Source organism: Gekko japonicus, unplaced genomic scaffold, assembly GCF_001447785.1.
Source record: "Gekko japonicus isolate JY-2015 unplaced genomic scaffold, Gekko_japonicus_V1.1 scaffold1168, whole genome shotgun sequence".
Lineage (NCBI taxonomy): Eukaryota > Metazoa > Chordata > Lepidosauria > Squamata > Gekkonidae > Gekko > Gekko japonicus.
Window position 1 is genome coordinate 70024 of NW_015174876.1, and position 18610 is coordinate 88633.

An 18610-nucleotide genomic window follows, 5' to 3' on the forward strand; every position below is an offset into this window, starting at 1 on the left:
TGAAAGTATCTGTATAAGAGTAACAACTAATAATAATAATAATAATAATAATAATAATAATAATAATATACTTTATTGTCATTGTACATAGTACAACAAAATTAAAGGTGCAATCATTCGGTGATCTACAACCATACTCATACACTCACACAACCATTCACAACCATCCCATAACTCCCTTAAGGTTCACATTGCAACTTAAACCACCAATGTCACCCAAATTCCAATTTCATACAGCATTTAAAGCAATAATAGCTCTCGAATAAAAAGTATTTTTAATACGTTTGTCCATGTTTTAATTGTCCTATATCTTCTACCCGAAGGCAGCAATTCAAACAGGGAGTGTTCGGGGTGTGACAAATCCTGCAAAATGTTCTTTGCTTTTTTCAAGCATCGAGAACTATACAATTCCTCCAGGAACAGGAGAGGGCAGCCAATAATCTCCTGGGCTGTGATGATAACTCTCTATGTTTTAAGCATTGTAAAACCTCCATTCTTAGGTTTTTAGTTAGGTTCTTTTTACTTTCTCCTATAGATTGTAGACTCTCCCTCCCCAATTTCTGTTGTGGTTTTATAGAAATGCAAATAAAAAATTCCCCTTTGGGGGACCAAAAAAATAAAGCACAAACCGTTAGAGTTGTCAGAAAACCAGAGTCCAAAAGAGTCAAGAGCCAGAGAGTCAAACGTTCAGGGTGCAGAGTTGAAGCATAGTCATTCGAGCCGAGGTCAAGGAGCCGAGGAAATCCAGATCGGAACCAGGAGCTAGGATCACAAGTGAGGAGGTGCAGAACTTTGTCCAAAGAAACTAGTTGCTGGCACGATTTGTCGCCGTGAGTGCGTGGATCAAATAGCCCATAAGCCTGCTAGCAATTAGTGCGCCTCAAGCGAGTCCCGGCTCCTGCTAATACTCGGGGTTGAATGAGCGCCTACTACGCATGCGTGCGTCTCACTGCCGGGTTGCCAAATCCCGGCGGCACTGTTCCCTCAAGCGGGATACCGCCGGCGGCAAATCAGGAGGAGAACTGTCCGGGTGTGGTGTGCTTCTGCCTCAGCTGTTGCTGGGGTAGCCTCTGGAAGCTCAGCTCTCTCAGGTGTGGGAGTTTCTGGCATTGAGAGCTCATCCCCAGCAGCACTTAGATCCTCTGCTGGGGCCGCTTGTTCCCACTCGGTGGGAGCTGCTTGCTCACAGCAGGAGCCGTGACATGCGGCTGCTAGCCGCCGGGCCACCAGGCTTCCCCACCACCAGCAACAGCGGCAAGCCCAGCGTGGCTTCCAACTGCCCACCCACCCAGGCTTCTCCCCCCCCACCAGCAGCAATGGCTGCAAGCCCTGCACGGCTCCCAGCTGCCCGCCCACCAAGGCTCTCCCAACTCCCTTGCAGCTGCCAGCAGCAAGCTCTGCCACAGTTCCAAATGGCAATTCCATTCTCTATGCATGCGCGAGAATGCACTTTCAGGTTTTTTTGGATTTAAATACCCCACTATACTTTTTTAAACATCTCAGATTTTTCTGCACACTTGGGGACTGCCCCAAGTGTACAGGAACATCTGTTTACCCTCCAGGTGCCCCCAATGTGCGGATTTAGATATCCGCACGCAGAGGGTACCTTGGCTATTAGAGCCTGCCTGTGATGGTCGCCAGTCGCCCGGGACGCCAGGAACTACGTCTGAAGCCGCCGGATGAGGATGAGGAGAAAATACGCCGCATGGGTGCTGTTAGGTAACCCCCTCCCTGGAAAAATTGTGGCCCTAGTCAGGTAACAAACTACAGAAGTAGTTCAGTGTAAACCGCTCTGAGACCCATTGGGGGTCGTGGGCGGTATAGAAATCAAAAATGTATGTATGTATGTATGTATGTATGTATGTATGTATGTATGTATGTATGTATGTATGTATGTATGTATGTATGTATGTATGTACAAGAAAGGGGACCCGCGATACTTGCAGGGGGGAGCAGAGCTCCACGCAGAGCAGGAGGAGGAGGCAGCAGCAGCAGGTAAGCCCTCTTCCCCCGGCCCCAGACACCGGCGGCACGGCCTGAGCAACTTCCAGCTGCCAGGCCCCACCAATCTCTCTCCCCCCCCTGGCTCCTTCACTCTCCGCCGGTCTCCCCCCCCTCTCCTCGGCTCCAGTGGCGCGTCCTGAGAGGCTTCCAGCCTCCGGGCCCTGCCGATCTTCCCTCCCCCTCTGGCGGCCGATCTCCTCCTCTCCCCCTGCCTTGGCTCTGGCGGCTAGGTCTGAGTGGCTTCCAGCCGCTGGCCCATTGCAGAGTTCCGAGTGTTCCCTGCACTTGTGCAGGAAACACTCTTTTACTTTTGGGGGAATTTAAATATCCCCTCTATATTTTTTTCAACTTTTTAGATTTTTGTGCACACCTGGGGACTGCCCCAAGTCTGCAGGAAAATCTCCCTGCCCCCCAGGTGCCCCCAAGGTGTGGATTTAGATATCCGCACGCAGGGGGTGCCTTTGCTATTAGATATATAGATATATATGCATTCAGGTCACTTGATCCCCTCATAGCCTTTTCAGGGGTCAAAAGGAAAAGTTCTGTCTTCCACTAGCGTGAAAGCTGGTAGGATCCAACATGCTACCTTTAAATGTGTAAAAGGATGGGTGTTCATTTTTTAATTTAATTGAGCTAGCTATCTTTGTACTTTAAAATGTTTTTTTTAAGTAAAAGTTCCAATCTCAGCAAAGTCCTGCCATTTAAGAACATTCCCAGGAATTGGATACACAAATCAGATGTTGTGAGCCTCAGCGCTATCGTATCTGTTCAGTAAACATATGGGTTATGTTCAGCAAATCATGAATGGGACTTTGCTTATGGAATGGAATTTTCCAACCTCCTCCCTTCCACTGCAGCCCAAAGACTGCCTGAAATGCTCCTCAAAGGGGTGAGGGTTTCCTTCCACCAGTGTTTTTACTTTTCCTTCCTTTTGGCGTCCAATTCCTAACCTCTCACAGAGATACAAATGCCAAATGACCAGCTTGTTCGTTTAAATGTACACCCAGGTAAGGTTTCCCAAAAAACTTTGCAAAAGGCCTTAGCCAGGAGGCACCAGTATCGATCAGTGTTTCTGGCTCCTAATCTCATGGATATCTATCACCCTTTTTGCCTTCCTTGTCGGGGGGGGGGGCTGTACTGTTTAAATTACACAAATAGGTGAATTCCAGAATTACACTAATCCTCAGACAGTTTGCAATCATACAGTTCTGTCAAACATAAGACATGCAGCAAGATCCACCTATATGTATAGATTTTTTTCCCTCTAGAAGAGTATTTTCTGACCATGGGAGTATTTGCAGTGCTGATTTTACCAGAACTCTGAGCAATGCTCTAGCAGAGCAGTGAGGTACAGAATTCAGTTGGCATCTTGCACAGAAGAGTTTCCATTATTGCTTCCATAAAGAGTAGGAGGAACCTAGATATCTTTAAAGAGGGAAATGTGGTTACTCCTTCCAAGGTATGGATGAGGCAGAGCATCAGTGTATAATTGGCTCCTGACGTTATAAATGGAAGAGTTAGAGTCAAGCTGACCCTCAGTATGGCCTTATTAGGCCAACGTGATACTCTCCTTCAGGGTATGATTGTCCCCTGGACTTTACTGAGAAACAGAAAACAAAGGCTGCTGTAGGTGGTCATAAACATTCAGATTGATAGTGCTAAAGCCTGTTGTGTCATGTTGTCTCCAACAACTGACATTCCATTTTCTCTGATATGTTCAGGTAGGTAAATTCAGTAAGTCTCACCCTTCCCAAATTCTAGAACTGCAGCTGACTTCACTTACTTCCTTGTCCCTTGCAGTTTCAAAACAGGACCTTGAATACTGCAGTGGCCAAAATACAAAACCAGTTGGACAAACCACTACAGCACAATGGGGACAGTTCGTAGTCCTTTTTATTTATTTAGTCCTTTGTCTTTAAAAATAAAGAATGATGGAAATAGGAGATAATTTTTACAAAGCTATATTTAGAACAACTAAAATGCAAATAAGTCATGGGAATATAAATGCATCCCTAATGGAAAATTATTCCATTATTCTGCTATCCCCTGTGGTACAGTTTATCCTTTTTCTAAAAAATCTCTATGTGTATTTGATTTCCTGGCACAAGTGCTGGAGGATTATTAGTTTCAATGTCTAATTGTTCCTTTCCTAACGCTGTAAACAGAACAATGGCAGTTTAGTCAGTCATGCAAGTTCCTGTGGGATATGCTGTGTTCAGTGAATTCCTCTGCATTTGTTCATCTTTATATCACACCAAATCTAAAAGACAAAGCATCAGGACTTAAAGTATTAAGATCTGGGTAAAAATTTCCAGAGTTCCTAAAGGATTTTGAAACTGACCCCCACTGGCTATTAGTGAAATTTGCAGCCCACCCTTTAAACCCCATGCTAGCTCCAACTGTAAGGGAAGTAGAATAAATTGTTCAATTTTGGCCCAGGATAGAATGATACATAATACATAGTTTTATGATTTTAAGGGATTTCTCCCATTTTTATATTATATAGTAGCTAAGATTACAACTGGAAACAAAGCAAACAAATAAAGAAAAACAGGAGAAGTGGAACAATATTGAAAAAACAATGGCCCACAGACTGGAAATGCTCTATTTATTTATCAAATTTATACCCCACCCCGCCAAAGCAGGCTCAGGTTGGCTTACAAAAGATTAAAACACATAGCAGTTAAAACAATCATAAAACCTTCTAAAAACAATCCGAATATCATAAAATGCTAGTACATATTAGGTCTGGCAATAATAATGATGCTGTTTGGCGATGGCGACCTATTCTATTGATCGTTCCTTGTTCAGTTTCTTATGTGGCCAGTGCAGGCTGCTGTTGGTGACTCTGAAGGACAGGGCTTACAGTTATTATTGAGGGGTGGCGCCTTAGTTGAAGGCCTGGTGGAAGAGCTGTCTTTCAGGCCCTGTGGAACTGCATAAGGTCCCACAGGACCCTGATCTCTTCTGGGAGCTCATTCCACCAGTATGAAGCCACCACCAAGAAGGCACTAGCCCTGGTTATGGCCAGCCTGGCGTCTTTAGGACTTGGGAGGGTCAGTCGATTTTGGGACCATGACTGTAGTGCTCTCTGCAGAATGTGTGTGGAAATGCAGTCCCTCAGGTATGTCAGCCCCTGATGATAAAGGGCTTTAAAGTTAAGAACCAGCACCTTGAAGTGGATTCAGTATGCTATCGGTAGCCAGTGCAGTGCTTTCAGCACAGGCTGAATGTGTTCCCACATAGGGAGGCCCATCAAAAGCCTGGCCACCGCATTTTGCACTAGCTATAGCTTCCGGATCTGAGACAAGGGCAGCCCCATGTAGAGAGCATTACAGTAGTCCAGTCTCGAGGCGACCATCGCATGGATCACTGTTGCCAAGTCGCTGCATTCGAGAAAGGGAACCAACTGCCTGATCAGCCGAAGGTGATAAAAGGCTGACTTGGCAGTTCCTGCTATCTGGGCCTCCATTGTTAAGGAAGCATCCAGGAGCACTCCCAAATTCCTCACCTCTGGTGCTGGCACCAGTGGAGCCCCATCGAAGGTCAGGAATGGAATCCCTACCCTCGACCCACCCCAGCTCAGGCACAAAATCTCCATCTTCGTCGGATTCAGTTTCAGTCGGCTCAGTCTAAGCCATCCAGCCACAGCTTGTAACACCCGGCCCAGATCTTCCAGTTTAGAGTCAGGCTGGCCGCCCAACAACAGATAGAGCTGGGTGTCATCAACGTACTGGTGACATCCCAGCCCATGCCTCTGGGCAAGGGGGCGCATATAGATATTAAATAGCATTGGGGGAAGTACTGCCCCTTAGGGCACTCCACACTCCAGTGGGTGCCTTTGGGATACCTGCTCCCTTAGTGCCACCCTTTGTCCTCGACCTTGGAGGAAGGAGGCAAGCCATTGCAAGGCAAGCCCCTGGACTCCAGTGTCGGCAAGGCGGTGGATCAGTAGCTGATGGTCAACCATGTCAAACGTTGCCAACAGATCCAACAGCAACAGTACTGCCGATCTGCCCCGATCCAGTTGCCTCCAGAAGTCGTCTGTGAGGGTGACCAGTACCATCTCCGTCCCGTGGCCTGAGTGAAAACCGGACTGGAAGGGATCTAAAATGGAAGCGTCATCCAAAAAGCTCTGTAACTGGATTGCCCCAGCCCTCTCTATTATCTTGCCCAAATAGGGCAAGTTGGAGACTACATTTGAATTCTGAAAAAAGGAGACATCAAAGACTGCAGCAACTATCAGGCCATCTCATTAATTTCTCATGTGAGTGATGCTCAAAATCTTACAACAAAGACTGTTACCATATATGGAACAAGAAATACCAGATATTCTAGTTATATTCAGAAAAGGAAGCGGCACTAGAGCACATACTGCAAATTTATCTTGTTTCTGGAGCATAAGAGAATTTCAGGAGAAAATCAATTTGTGTTTCATAGCTTACAGCAAAGCTTTTGACAGCATAGATAATGAAAAACTATGTTTGGTTTAAAAAGAACAGGGTGTGCCACAACATCTCATTGTTTTGATACTCTGGACAAGAGGCTACTGTTAGTACAGAATATGGAAAATTGAATGTTTTCCAATTGGCAAAGGTATCAGACAAGGATGTATTTTAACTCCCTGTGTCTTCAGTCTGTATGTAGAACATATAAGGAAAACTGGATTAGATTTAGATGAAGGTGGAGTGAAAATTGGTGGAAGGAACGTTAACAATTTATGATATTCATATGACACCGCATTACTGGCAGAAAATAGTGAAGACCTGAAACACCTACTGATGAAGTTTAAAGCCAAAAGTGCCAAAGCAGGATTACAGCTGAACATCAAGAGGACAAGACTACTGAGGAATTATACAAATTAAAGCTTGACAATGAAGAAATTAAAATTGTTTAAGATTTTCTATTCCTTGGTTCCATCATCAACCAAAAGGGAGACTGCAACCAAGAAATCAGAAGGAGATTGAGACTGGGAAGGGCAGCCGTGATTTTGGAATTGCTGAAATGTTCAAATAAAGAGGTGACATATATATATTATTTGATTTATTAGGAACTACAGTAATCCTGGGCTCTGGAAACCAATTGATTCCTTGTAACCTTAATTGCAATCAGGGGTCATTTCGTAGAAAAAGAGCTAGGGGAACTCATTAGCATAATTCATTAGCATATGCCACACACCCTGACATCAGGGGCCCGGCGGTGGACCTGCAAGGCCAGCGGGAGTGCGAGGAAGCCCCGCGAAGGCCCTCCTTGGCCCCAGGCAGGCAGGGGTGGGGAGAGGCGGGGAGGAAACAACTTACCCTCCCTCTTCTCCTGCCTCCTCCTGGCTGAATGAGGGCTGGAAGCGGGGCGGCCAGAAGCAGGGGGCGGGGCTTCGTCATGTGCCCCGCCCCCTGCACCTCATTCGGGGGAACTGCGTTCCCCCGCGTTCCCCCCCGAAATGACCTCTGATTGCAATTCGTAGCTCTCTTTGTGAAGACCCAATGACTGTACAGTGGTCTGCTGGCACGGCTAGATCTTTCTCTTTAAACCATGACATTGCCAGGTATTCAGCCTACACCTTTTCTACCCACCAGCTTCAGCTACCTCCTTCTGTTGTATTCACCCATGCTGAGAACCTCGAAACCCAGTCGTTTTCTTTGGTAGAGGAGGAGACTGTAAACACACATTATATACATGATATGAAATAGTTTTCTGGAGGACATAATTGCCAACTTCATAAAAACAGAACTTCTCTTTTGTCCCTACCTAAAATTGTTTCACATCACTGAGCAATTTGAAATTGCCTTCTCTGTTGCTAGGCTTCCATGCACGGATACCTTTAGCAGAAGCAAAGGTGTGACCCCCCCCCCCAACACTTTCTGGTATTGAGCAGCATTTAACAATCTGCAATCAAATGAACCTGGTGGTTGTGTTAGCTATTATTATCTCTCTATAGCCACCCAGTTAGAACAACTAGAGACAGGCTGCTTGCTCTGAGAGTACACTTTACTTTAGCAAATGGACTTTTTATTACAAGAGGGACATTGGAAAAGGATAATAATAAATTATCACATCTGTTATCATCTGAAAAGGTTCTTTTAAAAAGAAAAGAGCATGCCAAGTGCCCTGATTTTTGCCTATTATTTGAAAATATCTGTTTGCTGCTAACAAACACAGTGGTAAAATATCTTTGTTTACCATGTTTAGCGTGTTGAAAGCAGATACGTTATAGCTGTGGTTGCTGGCTGAACATTCCTTTGGCCCATTCTGCATCTAGCATTCGCTCCGCTGTTTTATCAAACCCACACTGGAACAGAAATTCCCCTCTGCATTGCATGCCACTTTCACCTGTCTTTGATTGTCAGATTTTTTGGTAGCCTCCACACTGCATGCCAGTTTCATGTCCTTTGAGCTCTCAGTTTTATGGTACTGTCTGCATAGATTTATGGCCATTTCATTGCTATTCAGGGGTGACTCTGCAGTCAGTATGGCATTGGCCCAGGGTATTTGAATGTGGTTTTGAGCCACATCTTTTTCTGTTCCACTGTGGGTTTGGTAAAACAATGGAGCGAATGCTAGGTGCAGAATGGGCCTTTGTTGGGTTAAGGACTCTGAACTGTGGGTCTCTTCAGTGGGTCAAATTGCTAAGAGGTGGTTCTCTTATAGCTCTGTTAAGTGACCAGGAGCATTTCCCATCAGCTACATCTGATTTGCCAACTTTCTCATTACCTAGGCTCAGCAGATCTGGTTATGCTAATCCATGCTTTTGTAACCTCAGGGCTGGGTTACTGCAATGCTGTAATGGGCACAGGGCTTGCATCTGGGAATTTTTGTCTTCTTTAATCTGGCTATGGGATGTTGTTGCCCTCACCCACTTCCCCGTCTCTCACAGGTAGGCCAGGCCCCAGCATAAAAAGCATAGGTGATGCCAGAGGTGCTAGACTCTTGGTGTGCAGAGTTGGGATCCAGGCACTATATGCAACAAGTGAAGAAGGTCCCCCCACCACTGAAGAGAAAGCTATTTACTGGGAAGCCTGGAAATGTCTTCGGACACCCTAGAGTCGGATTCGACTGGCTTTTGAGCATGGGAAACCTTTACCTTTACAGGGCACCTTCCCTTGACCACTCAAAGAGACGGTTATCTGTCTCTACTTAAAAAACCATTCTTACAGAAAAATGATATGGCCTATCATTACCCTGTCTCTAATCTACCCTTTCTGGAGAAAGTGATTGAGACAGAAGTAGCAGGCCTACTCCAAGTCTTCTTGGATAACTCATCTGCTCTAGTGTTAATGCAAGGAGGAGGGGGCAGCTTCTTGAGGCTCACAGCCCACCTGATCACTGCTGCTGTGTGATAAACCTTTCAGCCTATGTGATGCAGTGGAGAGGGGGCAAATGATGATGCAGCCTAAGGAGTCGTCCTCTGACAGAAGTGGCTCTTTCACCAGAAAAGGAGCCGTGTCATCAAAGAAGCTTAGTGTGTGGCTGGAGACCACAGGTGGCTGGTTCTTAATACAATAAGAGCTACCATACAATACCTTTTTAAGCAGCTACCGTAAAATGAGCAGCCATTCACAAACCACCCATTGACTTTCATGAATGATAATGTAACTGAAGAATAGAGCTGAAACACTCTAGAATCCCCCATTCTCACAAGAACATTCAAATCTTACTGAATTAAGGAAATCCTATTTTTATTAGCATTTTGGTATAACTGTCAAATTAAGGCTCTGACAGAGGTAGGAATAAGCTGCTGATACCCTAATACATTCTTCACAGGCAAGGTCATGTACAACATTGTAGGCATTGACTAGATCGCAAACAAGCTGTTTTGAAGTTAAAAGCATTAATGAGAACTCCGCTGCAAAGTCACAGATGGCTGTGCTCTCCAACCCACACAAGCTATTAAACTGAGATAAGAACTATATGTTATGGATATAATACAATCATTATTTTAAAAATGCATAGTATAGACTTACAAGGGTAGAAACTGACATGAAATTTTCCAAATGCTCAGTCTTCCAAATTTTCTACGTTTTTTGGGCTCTGGAGCATAGCACTGGCTGAATGCATACCCGCACAGATGCCACAGGATTTGGATCCTAGCCCAGGAATGAAGCTTCAATGACAATTGAGTACTGGATCCGCTTCAAAGTGTTGGTACTGACCTTTAAAGCCCTATGCAGCCTGGGACCAACCTATCTAAGGGACTGCATCTTTCCATAGGTACCCCAGAGAGCCTGGTGCTTGGTGGACCATCAATTGCTGGTTGTCCCCGGCCCAAGGGACGTCCGCTTAGCCTCGACCAGGGCCAGGGCCTTTTCTGCCCTAGTCCTGGCCTGGTGGAACATGCTCCCGCTTGAGATCAGGGCCCTGTGGGACCTATTACAGTTTTGCTGGGCCTGTAAAAATGGAGCTTTTCCGCCAGCCCTTTAGTTGAGGCAACAGTTACTTACATGGCCTTTCTTTTTTTTTTTTTTGGAAAAGGAGGTGCCGGAACTCTCAAGAGGGAAATGAAGTGTTCAATCTGTACACGACGTGGGGATTCAGGGGCTCGCCCTCCAATGGCTTGTCTCTTTCCTCCAAGGTCGGGGACAGAGGGTGGAATTAGGGGAGCAGCAGTCCCGGAGGTACCCGCTCGAATGCGGTGTGCCCCAGGGGGCACTGCTCTCCCCGATACTATTCAACATCTATATGCGCCCCCTCGCCCAGATTGTCCGGAGGTATGGGCTTGGGTGTCATCAATATGCCGATGACACCCAGCTCTATCTGATGTTGGGTGGCCAGTCGGACTCTGATCCAGAAGATCTGCACCGGGCGTTGCAGGCTGTATCTGGATGACTCAGGCTGAGTCGGTTGAAGCTGAACCCGGCAAAGACGGAGGTCATGTGTCTGGGCCGGAACGGGAAGGGATTGGGGCTCCCGCTCCCGGCCTTCGATGGGGCGCCGTTGGTGCCAGCTTCGGAGGTTAGGAGTTTGGGAGTGCTCCTGGACTCCGCCTTATCGATGGAGGCCCAGGTAGCAGCCACTGCCAAAGCGGCCTTTTACCATCTTCGGCTGGTGCGGCAGTTGGTCCCCTTTCTCAGCCGCGAAGACCTAGCCACAGTGATCCACGCGACGGTCACCTCAAGGCTAGACTACTGCTACGCTCTCTACATGGGGCTGCCTTTGTCGCTGATTCGGAGGCTGCAGCTAGTTCAGAATGCGGCGGCCAGGCTGGTTGCTGGTGTCTCGAAATGGGATCACATCCAGCCTGTGCTCAAAGCGCTGCACTGGCTGCCTATAGCATACCGGATTCGCTTCAAAGTGCTGGTCGTTACCTTTAAAGCCCTACATGGCCAGGGTCCATCCTTCTCGATGGCGGCTCCTATCTGGTGGAACGAGCTCCCGGAAGAGATCAGGGCCCTGCGGGACCTGATGCAGTTCCGCAGGGCCTGCAAGACGGAGCTCTTCCGCCAGGCTTTCGAATAGGAGCCGCCGCCGCTACCACTACCACCAACGAGGACCATTTCTACAGCACTGCCGGAGGTTAAGTGGCTAATAATATCAGGGGGCCACAGTAACCTCCCCTTGAATGGATAGGGTTGTGCAATACTGGAGAGAGGGTTGTCTAGTCACGCGGGATCCTTGGGTGTTCCCATGTATGAATTGTTTTAAATTGTGTTTTATTGTATTTTATTGCACTTTTGTGCCTTACGGTTGTAAGCCGCCCTGAGCCCGCACGCGGGGAGGGCGGGGTATAAATGAAATTAAATAAATTTTAAAAAATTAAAAAAATACTGAACACTCCTGAATTTTTAAACATTTTAAAAAGAATTTTGTTGAAGAGGTTCTGGAACTTTGTTCTGGCGCATTCCCCCAGGGAAAAAAAACACCCCTGATTATTTATATTAGTATAACTGTTTTAGTAGTTTAGTAAAATTGTTGTCTGTGACCCGCCTTGAACCCACTTGCAAGGAGGGTGGGATATAAATCGAAATAAAATAAATGAATGAGTGAAGCAAGCCTTCCATGGATGCAGCTGCAGTTTCTACACCGTTGGTGGTTGCTGTGATCATGGTGCGACATTCTGCAGTCATGGTAGTCTCAGGAACCACCCCCCAAAAGCTATGGTTGTACCCATGCAGAACCCAATCTACATGTCATAATGAATATATTCTGAATATAAATAGGATAGGGCATACCTTATCTTTGAGACAGCATCAGTGTTCTGATGCTGCTCACTAGACACATAAAGCCTTGTACTTTCTGAAGTATGGAAACTTCTGTCATAGAGTTGGAAAGGTCCTAACAGGTCAACTAGTCCCAGCCCCTGCTCAGTGTCGGAAAGCTAAAGTGTGGTGTATTCAATCTGACCCATGTGTGTATGAGAAACACTGTCATTGAATCACCATGTGAAGCTTCATTCCTGGGCTAGGATCCAAATCCCTCAAATGTAATTGGTAGCCCAGGAAGAGCCGACCAATCACAAACAGCCAGTTCCAGAAGCAGGAACTAATGTGATTGGACCTTAACTCTACAACCTCATAGGTTGATATTGTACAATAGGGCGTGGCTACATTAGCCGGGAGGGTTTAAAAGTGGAACAGCTTCAATGCTAAAGCTGTTCTTGCTATTCATGTTGATCTATTTGGAGTTGAGTTATGATTTGCTGAATAAAGCTGATCTTTTGCTGAAATCACTCTCTGACTCTTTGTTAAGTAACATAAAGCATTCATAACAAGTGGGTGTCCAGCCTCTGCTTGATGACATCTGTCTAGAAGCTACTCACTTCAAACTGATATAAAGCAGCAGAACAATAATCAATTAACATCATTGCTGTTTTAATAATACTTAACAGTCTTTCCAGTGCTTACCAAACCCGTTTGGCTATTATTATCATCCCCTCATTGCAGCTGGGTGGCCACAATCCTAAGAACACTTTCCCTGGAGTAAGCCCCCATTGAATAAATTTGGACTTATTCTGAGTAGACCTTTGGCTTGTTCCCTTAGCAAGTTCAAGGCAAAGTGACATTTGGACTGAGAAACTTCTTCATTCATAGCTCCCATCTCTTAACTCCAGTGCTACACCAGATATTTTTTACTCCTAAAAACATGTCAAAGAGTAAAACAACAACTGAATTGAGAGTTTATCCAGGGGTGTGCTTTGTTGCTCTTTTCTAATCCAGACATTTAACTCATCAGTATCTCTCCTAAAATCTTTGATAGTGTACTAATATATACATTGTATATATAAATCAATATTGATACTACTCTATATCATTCCAGTCTTGTTCCATCTGTACTGGATTCCAGTTTACTTCTGGGCCCCCTACAGTTTGGGGCAGCATACCTTAAGGACCACATTCTCCCATATGAACCTACCTGTCACTAGGGTTGCCTGGCAAGCAGCAGGGGATGGGATGTACATACCAGGAGAAGATGGGAGGCCCATCCAACATACAGTGATGTGTCCATGTCATTGCCTACATGACCTGGAAGTGTTGTCAAGTCCAGGATGTCAGGGCAATGCTCTGATATTTGGGCTAAAACTCTATGGAAATTTGGCTTCTACCATAGAGTTTTTGCCCAAATACCAGAGCATCACCCCAACTACCCAGATCTGATTGGGTCACATGGGCAGTGGTGTAGATATGTCACTGCACGTTGGATGGATCACCCTCTTTTTCAGGATAAGTCCCTCCCCTGCCAGCCAGCTGATCAATGATGGTGAGGTGGGGCCTGGCAGTGGGAGACCTCCGCCTCCATGGGGGGGGGGTGTCCGGCAACCCTACCGTCTATTTGGTTTTCTTTGGAGGCCTTGCTTTGGGTGCCCCTGCCATCTGAAGCTAGGTGGGTGGCTGCCCGAGAAAGGGCCTTCTTGGTAGTGGCAGCAAAATTTTGGAGCTCCCTCCCCAGGGAAATTTGTCTGTCTCCCTCTGCCATTGTCTTCTGCCAACAGATGAAGACATTTTTGTTTTGTTTGTTTGGCGTACCTCACTAAACTCTTATTGCCCCCAACCCCAGTTGTGTTGTGCTTCTATGTTTTATTGTATTGTCAAATATTTTACATATACATTTTAAATGTAGTTTAAATGTTTAATGCTTTAATGCCTTGATGTTTGCTGTGTTGGGGACTCTATTTGTGTGGTAAGGCAGCACAGAAATAAATAAAAAATAATTTACACAAACTTTTTCTGAATGCTCTCTTTGCAACATAATGGCCTCCCAGTTCCATCACCAAGTGGAATGTCAAAAGCGGTCATTTCAGTTTGTTTTTATGGTGTCCCTCAGCATGTCAATACGTTGGCTTTTTCATTAGCCTTTCATCTCTCTTCCCAGCAATGAACTTATCCTTTGTTAACAAGGAAAACTTTCAGCCTGTTTGCCAACATTTTCAGGGAGGCCTTTCTCTAGAATTACTTCAGGTTCCCTATTCCCACATGCTGTCATTACTGTGAAATCTGTTCAGACAAATCTCCCAGCAGTGTTATTATTTTAACACTTTCCCCTCACTGTATAGTATTTGGCAATAAACTGAGCACGGCAGTGTTAATCTTATCAAGCTGTAACATATTCTCTGGCTATATACTGCAGGACTTTTCTGTTCTTACAAAAATGAGCGTGTACCAGTCTCTCTTTCCTTATCCTCCCTGCTAGAGGAAGGGAGGGGGTGTCAAGTTACAGGTTCAGAACATATAGCAGAGAAAGTAATAACAGGCTGATCGATTTAAATTAAGCCTCCAATCATATGCGGATAGTCTTAAATGTATTCACATCACTGAATTTAGGCCACCTAAGACTGCACAGGATTGGCTGCATGTCTGTATACCTAAAAGAGGGGGAGGGAGGGAGGGAGGGGGAGGAAGGCAATGTTAAGCACATTTAATTCTATCAATTTCAGCAGAATAATTAGGCACATGTTTAAATATTTCTTAATGAATCCAATTGGACTGAAAAACACTTAAGTCTGGTTGTGCCAACGCTTGCAAATTTTTCAATAGCATATGTTGGAGTGGGTCCAAAGCTGCTCTTGTGCTGGTGTAGCAGCCCTTCTGCCAATAGAACAGAATGCCCGTGGGCAGAGCAGCAAACATTTCTTGCTGAGTTCTCCCTTCTACTGCGGACCCACTTCACACCCCACACTGCTTTGAGCGGTGGGGGTGTCCCCTGGTCCTCAGGAGCAGAACTGGTTGGCGATCAGGGGTTATAGCAGGAAGAGGGAGACATGAAAATTTTGTTCCATGAGCTTTGCTCCATTTGTGGTAATATCGTTCTAGTCCATTATTATGACTAAGAGAGAAATACTATTTATTCTCATATGAGATGCATTTCATTCACGACTGAATATCCTGAGCAATAATAAATTACAACCCCGAAGGTTTCCCCCCAGCTCTAAGGATTCCTGTTCTCAGAAGGTGACTGGAGAAATCCTTTCCATCATAGGATAGTAGTAGCCATGAGTTGCTAAGGAGAAAGCTGGATGTGTATGAGGGGCAAAGAAGCATGGAGTAAAGGAAAATATACATTCAAAGCAAGTGTTTTGTGGAAAGGGATTGAGAACAGGCAAAAGAGACCTACATGATTGTTCTCTCTCATCTAGCTGAGGTTCCCACCAACCAAAACTCCCTAGTAATGCATAGGGAGTCATATCAGGAACCTTAATACTCTGGATCGATGCCTATTTATTTATTTTACTGCATTTATACCTTTCCTTTCTCAAAAAGTCTCAGGGTGAATATCCAGCCTGAGGTGCTGTTATGGTGGTGACTCCGTAGGGTTTTCAAGGCAAGAGACATTCAGGGGTGGTTTGCCATTGCCTGCCTCTGCGCCATGACCCTGGAATTCCTTGGAGGTCTCCTATCCAAATTGTCGTCAGGGCTGACCCTGCTTAGTTTCTGAGATCTGACAAGATCAGGCTAGCCTGGGCCTGTTGTAAAGCAAGATTTCTCCTATTAAACCACACACACACACACACATTTTTTTAAACACAGTTTTATTCAAAACTAAAGTATATTTTACAGACTGCCATCCTTTTTTGTAATATAAAATGCTTTGAGAGGAAGAAAAAATAGTTGTTTTACAGCAAATTTCACTTGTGGTTTTAACGTGTACTACCGATGGTTGCTTATTTGGAAGAAAAGCCGTATGGCATCTTTTACCATAGTGGTAAAGAAATCTGCTGCTATAGATATAGTTCAGCATGTAGATGCAGACATCCCGTTTGTGATTTAAAACATCACTGCTTGCCTTAGGTATTATAAATCTGGAGTACAGAATTGCACCCGTGGTGGCAACCTTGTGCTACTTCAACAGCTCTTGCTGCAGAGGCTAGTAATAGCATTGCAAGGAAGTAAGGCAACATGCTGGTATAATAGTGCCAGTTGTAGATAATCTTAGGTTGGGTCTAAATTCAGTAGCACCAGTTCTACAATCCATTGCCATGATGGTCTTCTTCACCCATTCAGATCCAGCCTGCAGTGGCATGGTTCCATCAATGCACCATCAAGGGCCAGAGCATTGGCATTGTGTTCATTGTGCTGCTCCAAGCAGTTGATTGGGTGGGTTGGAGAACCAGCCCTGAATGTGATGCGAGAGCCGATGCTGTTAGTTCCATAGACATATATGGTTTATCTTCTTGGAACCATTTTCTTTTTCCTTTCTTCTTCCCAGCCTTTTGACTTTCACTGGCACCTTTGTGGGGCAATGAACTTTACAACCTAGCACTTATTACGTGCTTATTTCTGTACCCTGTCCTTTGCATTAAATAATTACCAGCTATTGAACAGGCACAAATAAGTTTTCAGAAACTGGTAATTAGAGAAAGGGCTAATATCATAGCACATATTAAGAAACATCCAAATGATACAGTGTGCAATTGTGTGTACTTCGGTGTCTGGCCCATGGGTACAAGTCACAATTTCCAGCTACACAGATGCATTATGTGCAGAAACCGCCTAGCCAACTTCTGTTTACTTAGCCTTGGTTTCTGATGTCTCCGTTTCAAGATCAAGGTCTTCTTGACAACAACAGGACAGCATCTGAATATACTTGGTAATGGTAGCTACAAAATAATAGAAACGAAACAGAGATTACATTATGAAAATGAGAACTTCTTTTAGGGCACTTCTATGTAATGCGCTAAAGGATTCATTATCATGGCAATACAACTTCTGTTTATTAGAGTGGCTTGGTTATTGCAAGGAGCACTTGAATAATGAGACTTGGCATTTTGAATTTTGACAGTATTGGGAATTTCATAGGGTGTATACATACATACATACAAATATACACACACACACACAAGTAGGGGGACCTGTGATACTCACTGGGGGGGGGGGATATTCCCCACAGCTCTCGGCCTGCAGAAGCAGGAGGAACTCCGCAGGAGAAGGAAGCAGCAGCAGGTGAGCCCAATCAGGCCCGCCAATCTCCGCCCCCCCCCCCCGGCAGTGGCGGCGAGGCCTGAGGCCCACCAAGCCTTCTCCCCGCTCCTCCCCCCTTCCCCAACACCAGCAGCAGCGAGGCCCAACAAGCCTTCTCCCTCCTCCCCTTCTTCCCCTGGCACCGGCGGCGGTGAGGCCTGAGGCCTTCCAAGCCTTCTCCCCTCCTCAGCGGCAGTGGCAGTGAGACAGTTGCCAGGGCGTTCTCTATGCATGCACAGGGAACGGTCTTTCACTTTTGGGGGGGATTTAAGTATCCCTCGTATAGATTTTTCAACTTTTTAGATTTTTCTGTATACCTGGGGACTGCTCCAAGTGTGCAGGAAAATCTCTCTGCCCCCTAAGTGCCCTGATGTGTGGATTTAGATATCCGCACAGAGGGGGCAACTTGGCTATTTTTTTATATACAAGTGGAGACCCGCAAGAAACTTGCGGGATGGTTATCTCATTCGTCACACCTTTGCTTCCTCTCCTCACCTCCTACCTCTCTCACAGTATTTCTCCCCTCTGCCCCCCTTTTCTTACTCTCTATTTCTCCTCTATGCATGTGACTTCCTCTCTCTTTCTGACCTATCATCTTTCTCTTTGTTTTTCTGCCTCCCCACTTCATCACTCACTTTCTCTCTTTCTGCACCTGCCTGCTTCCTCCTCCACTCTGCAGAGCAGCAGCAGTGGTGGTAGTGCTCCTCGCCACCCACCTGCTTCCTCTCCCCCCACAGCAGCAGTGGCAGTGGTCTGGGAATCACAACGGATCTCCCAGCTACAGAGATCAATTCACCTTAGGCCTGCCAGCTCCAGGTTGGGAAATTCCTGGAGATTTGGGGGTGGAGCCTTGGGACAGTGAGGCTTGGGGTGGCAAGCAGCCTCAGCAAGGTATGATGAAGAAGAAGAAGAGAAGAGATTGGATTTATACCCCGCCCTTCACTTGGAGTCTCAGAGCGGCTTACAAACTCCTTTCCCTTCCCCTCCCCACAACAGACACCCTGTGAGGTGGGTGGGGCTGAGAGAACTCTGACACAAACTGCTCTTTTTCAAGGACAGCTGTGCCAGAGCTTGTGACTGACCCAAGGTCACATCAGCAGGTGCAAGTGGAGGAATGGGGAATCAAACCCGGTTCTCCCAGATTAGAGTCTGTGCACTTAACCACTACACCAAACTGGCTCTATGATGCCATAGACTCAACCCTCCAAAAGAGCCATTTT

The 18610-nt window shown here is 45.8% G+C and overlaps 1 protein-coding gene across 2 annotated transcripts in view; it reads right to left on the reverse strand.

Annotated features, from left to right (window-relative positions):
- Nucleotides 1-15996: 15996 nt before the first annotated feature.
- Nucleotides 15997-18610, reverse strand: part of LOC107121845 (Y+L amino acid transporter 2-like) — a 39199-nt gene continuing 36585 nt past the window's right edge. For both annotated transcript variants that reach the window (XM_015424848.1, XM_015424847.1), the window contains one exon: nucleotides 15997-17029. In XM_015424848.1, the coding sequence (XP_015280334.1) occupies nucleotides 16938-17029 (92 nt within the window). In that variant the 3' untranslated portion in view covers nucleotides 15997-16937. The remainder of the gene's footprint in view (nucleotides 17030-18610) is intronic.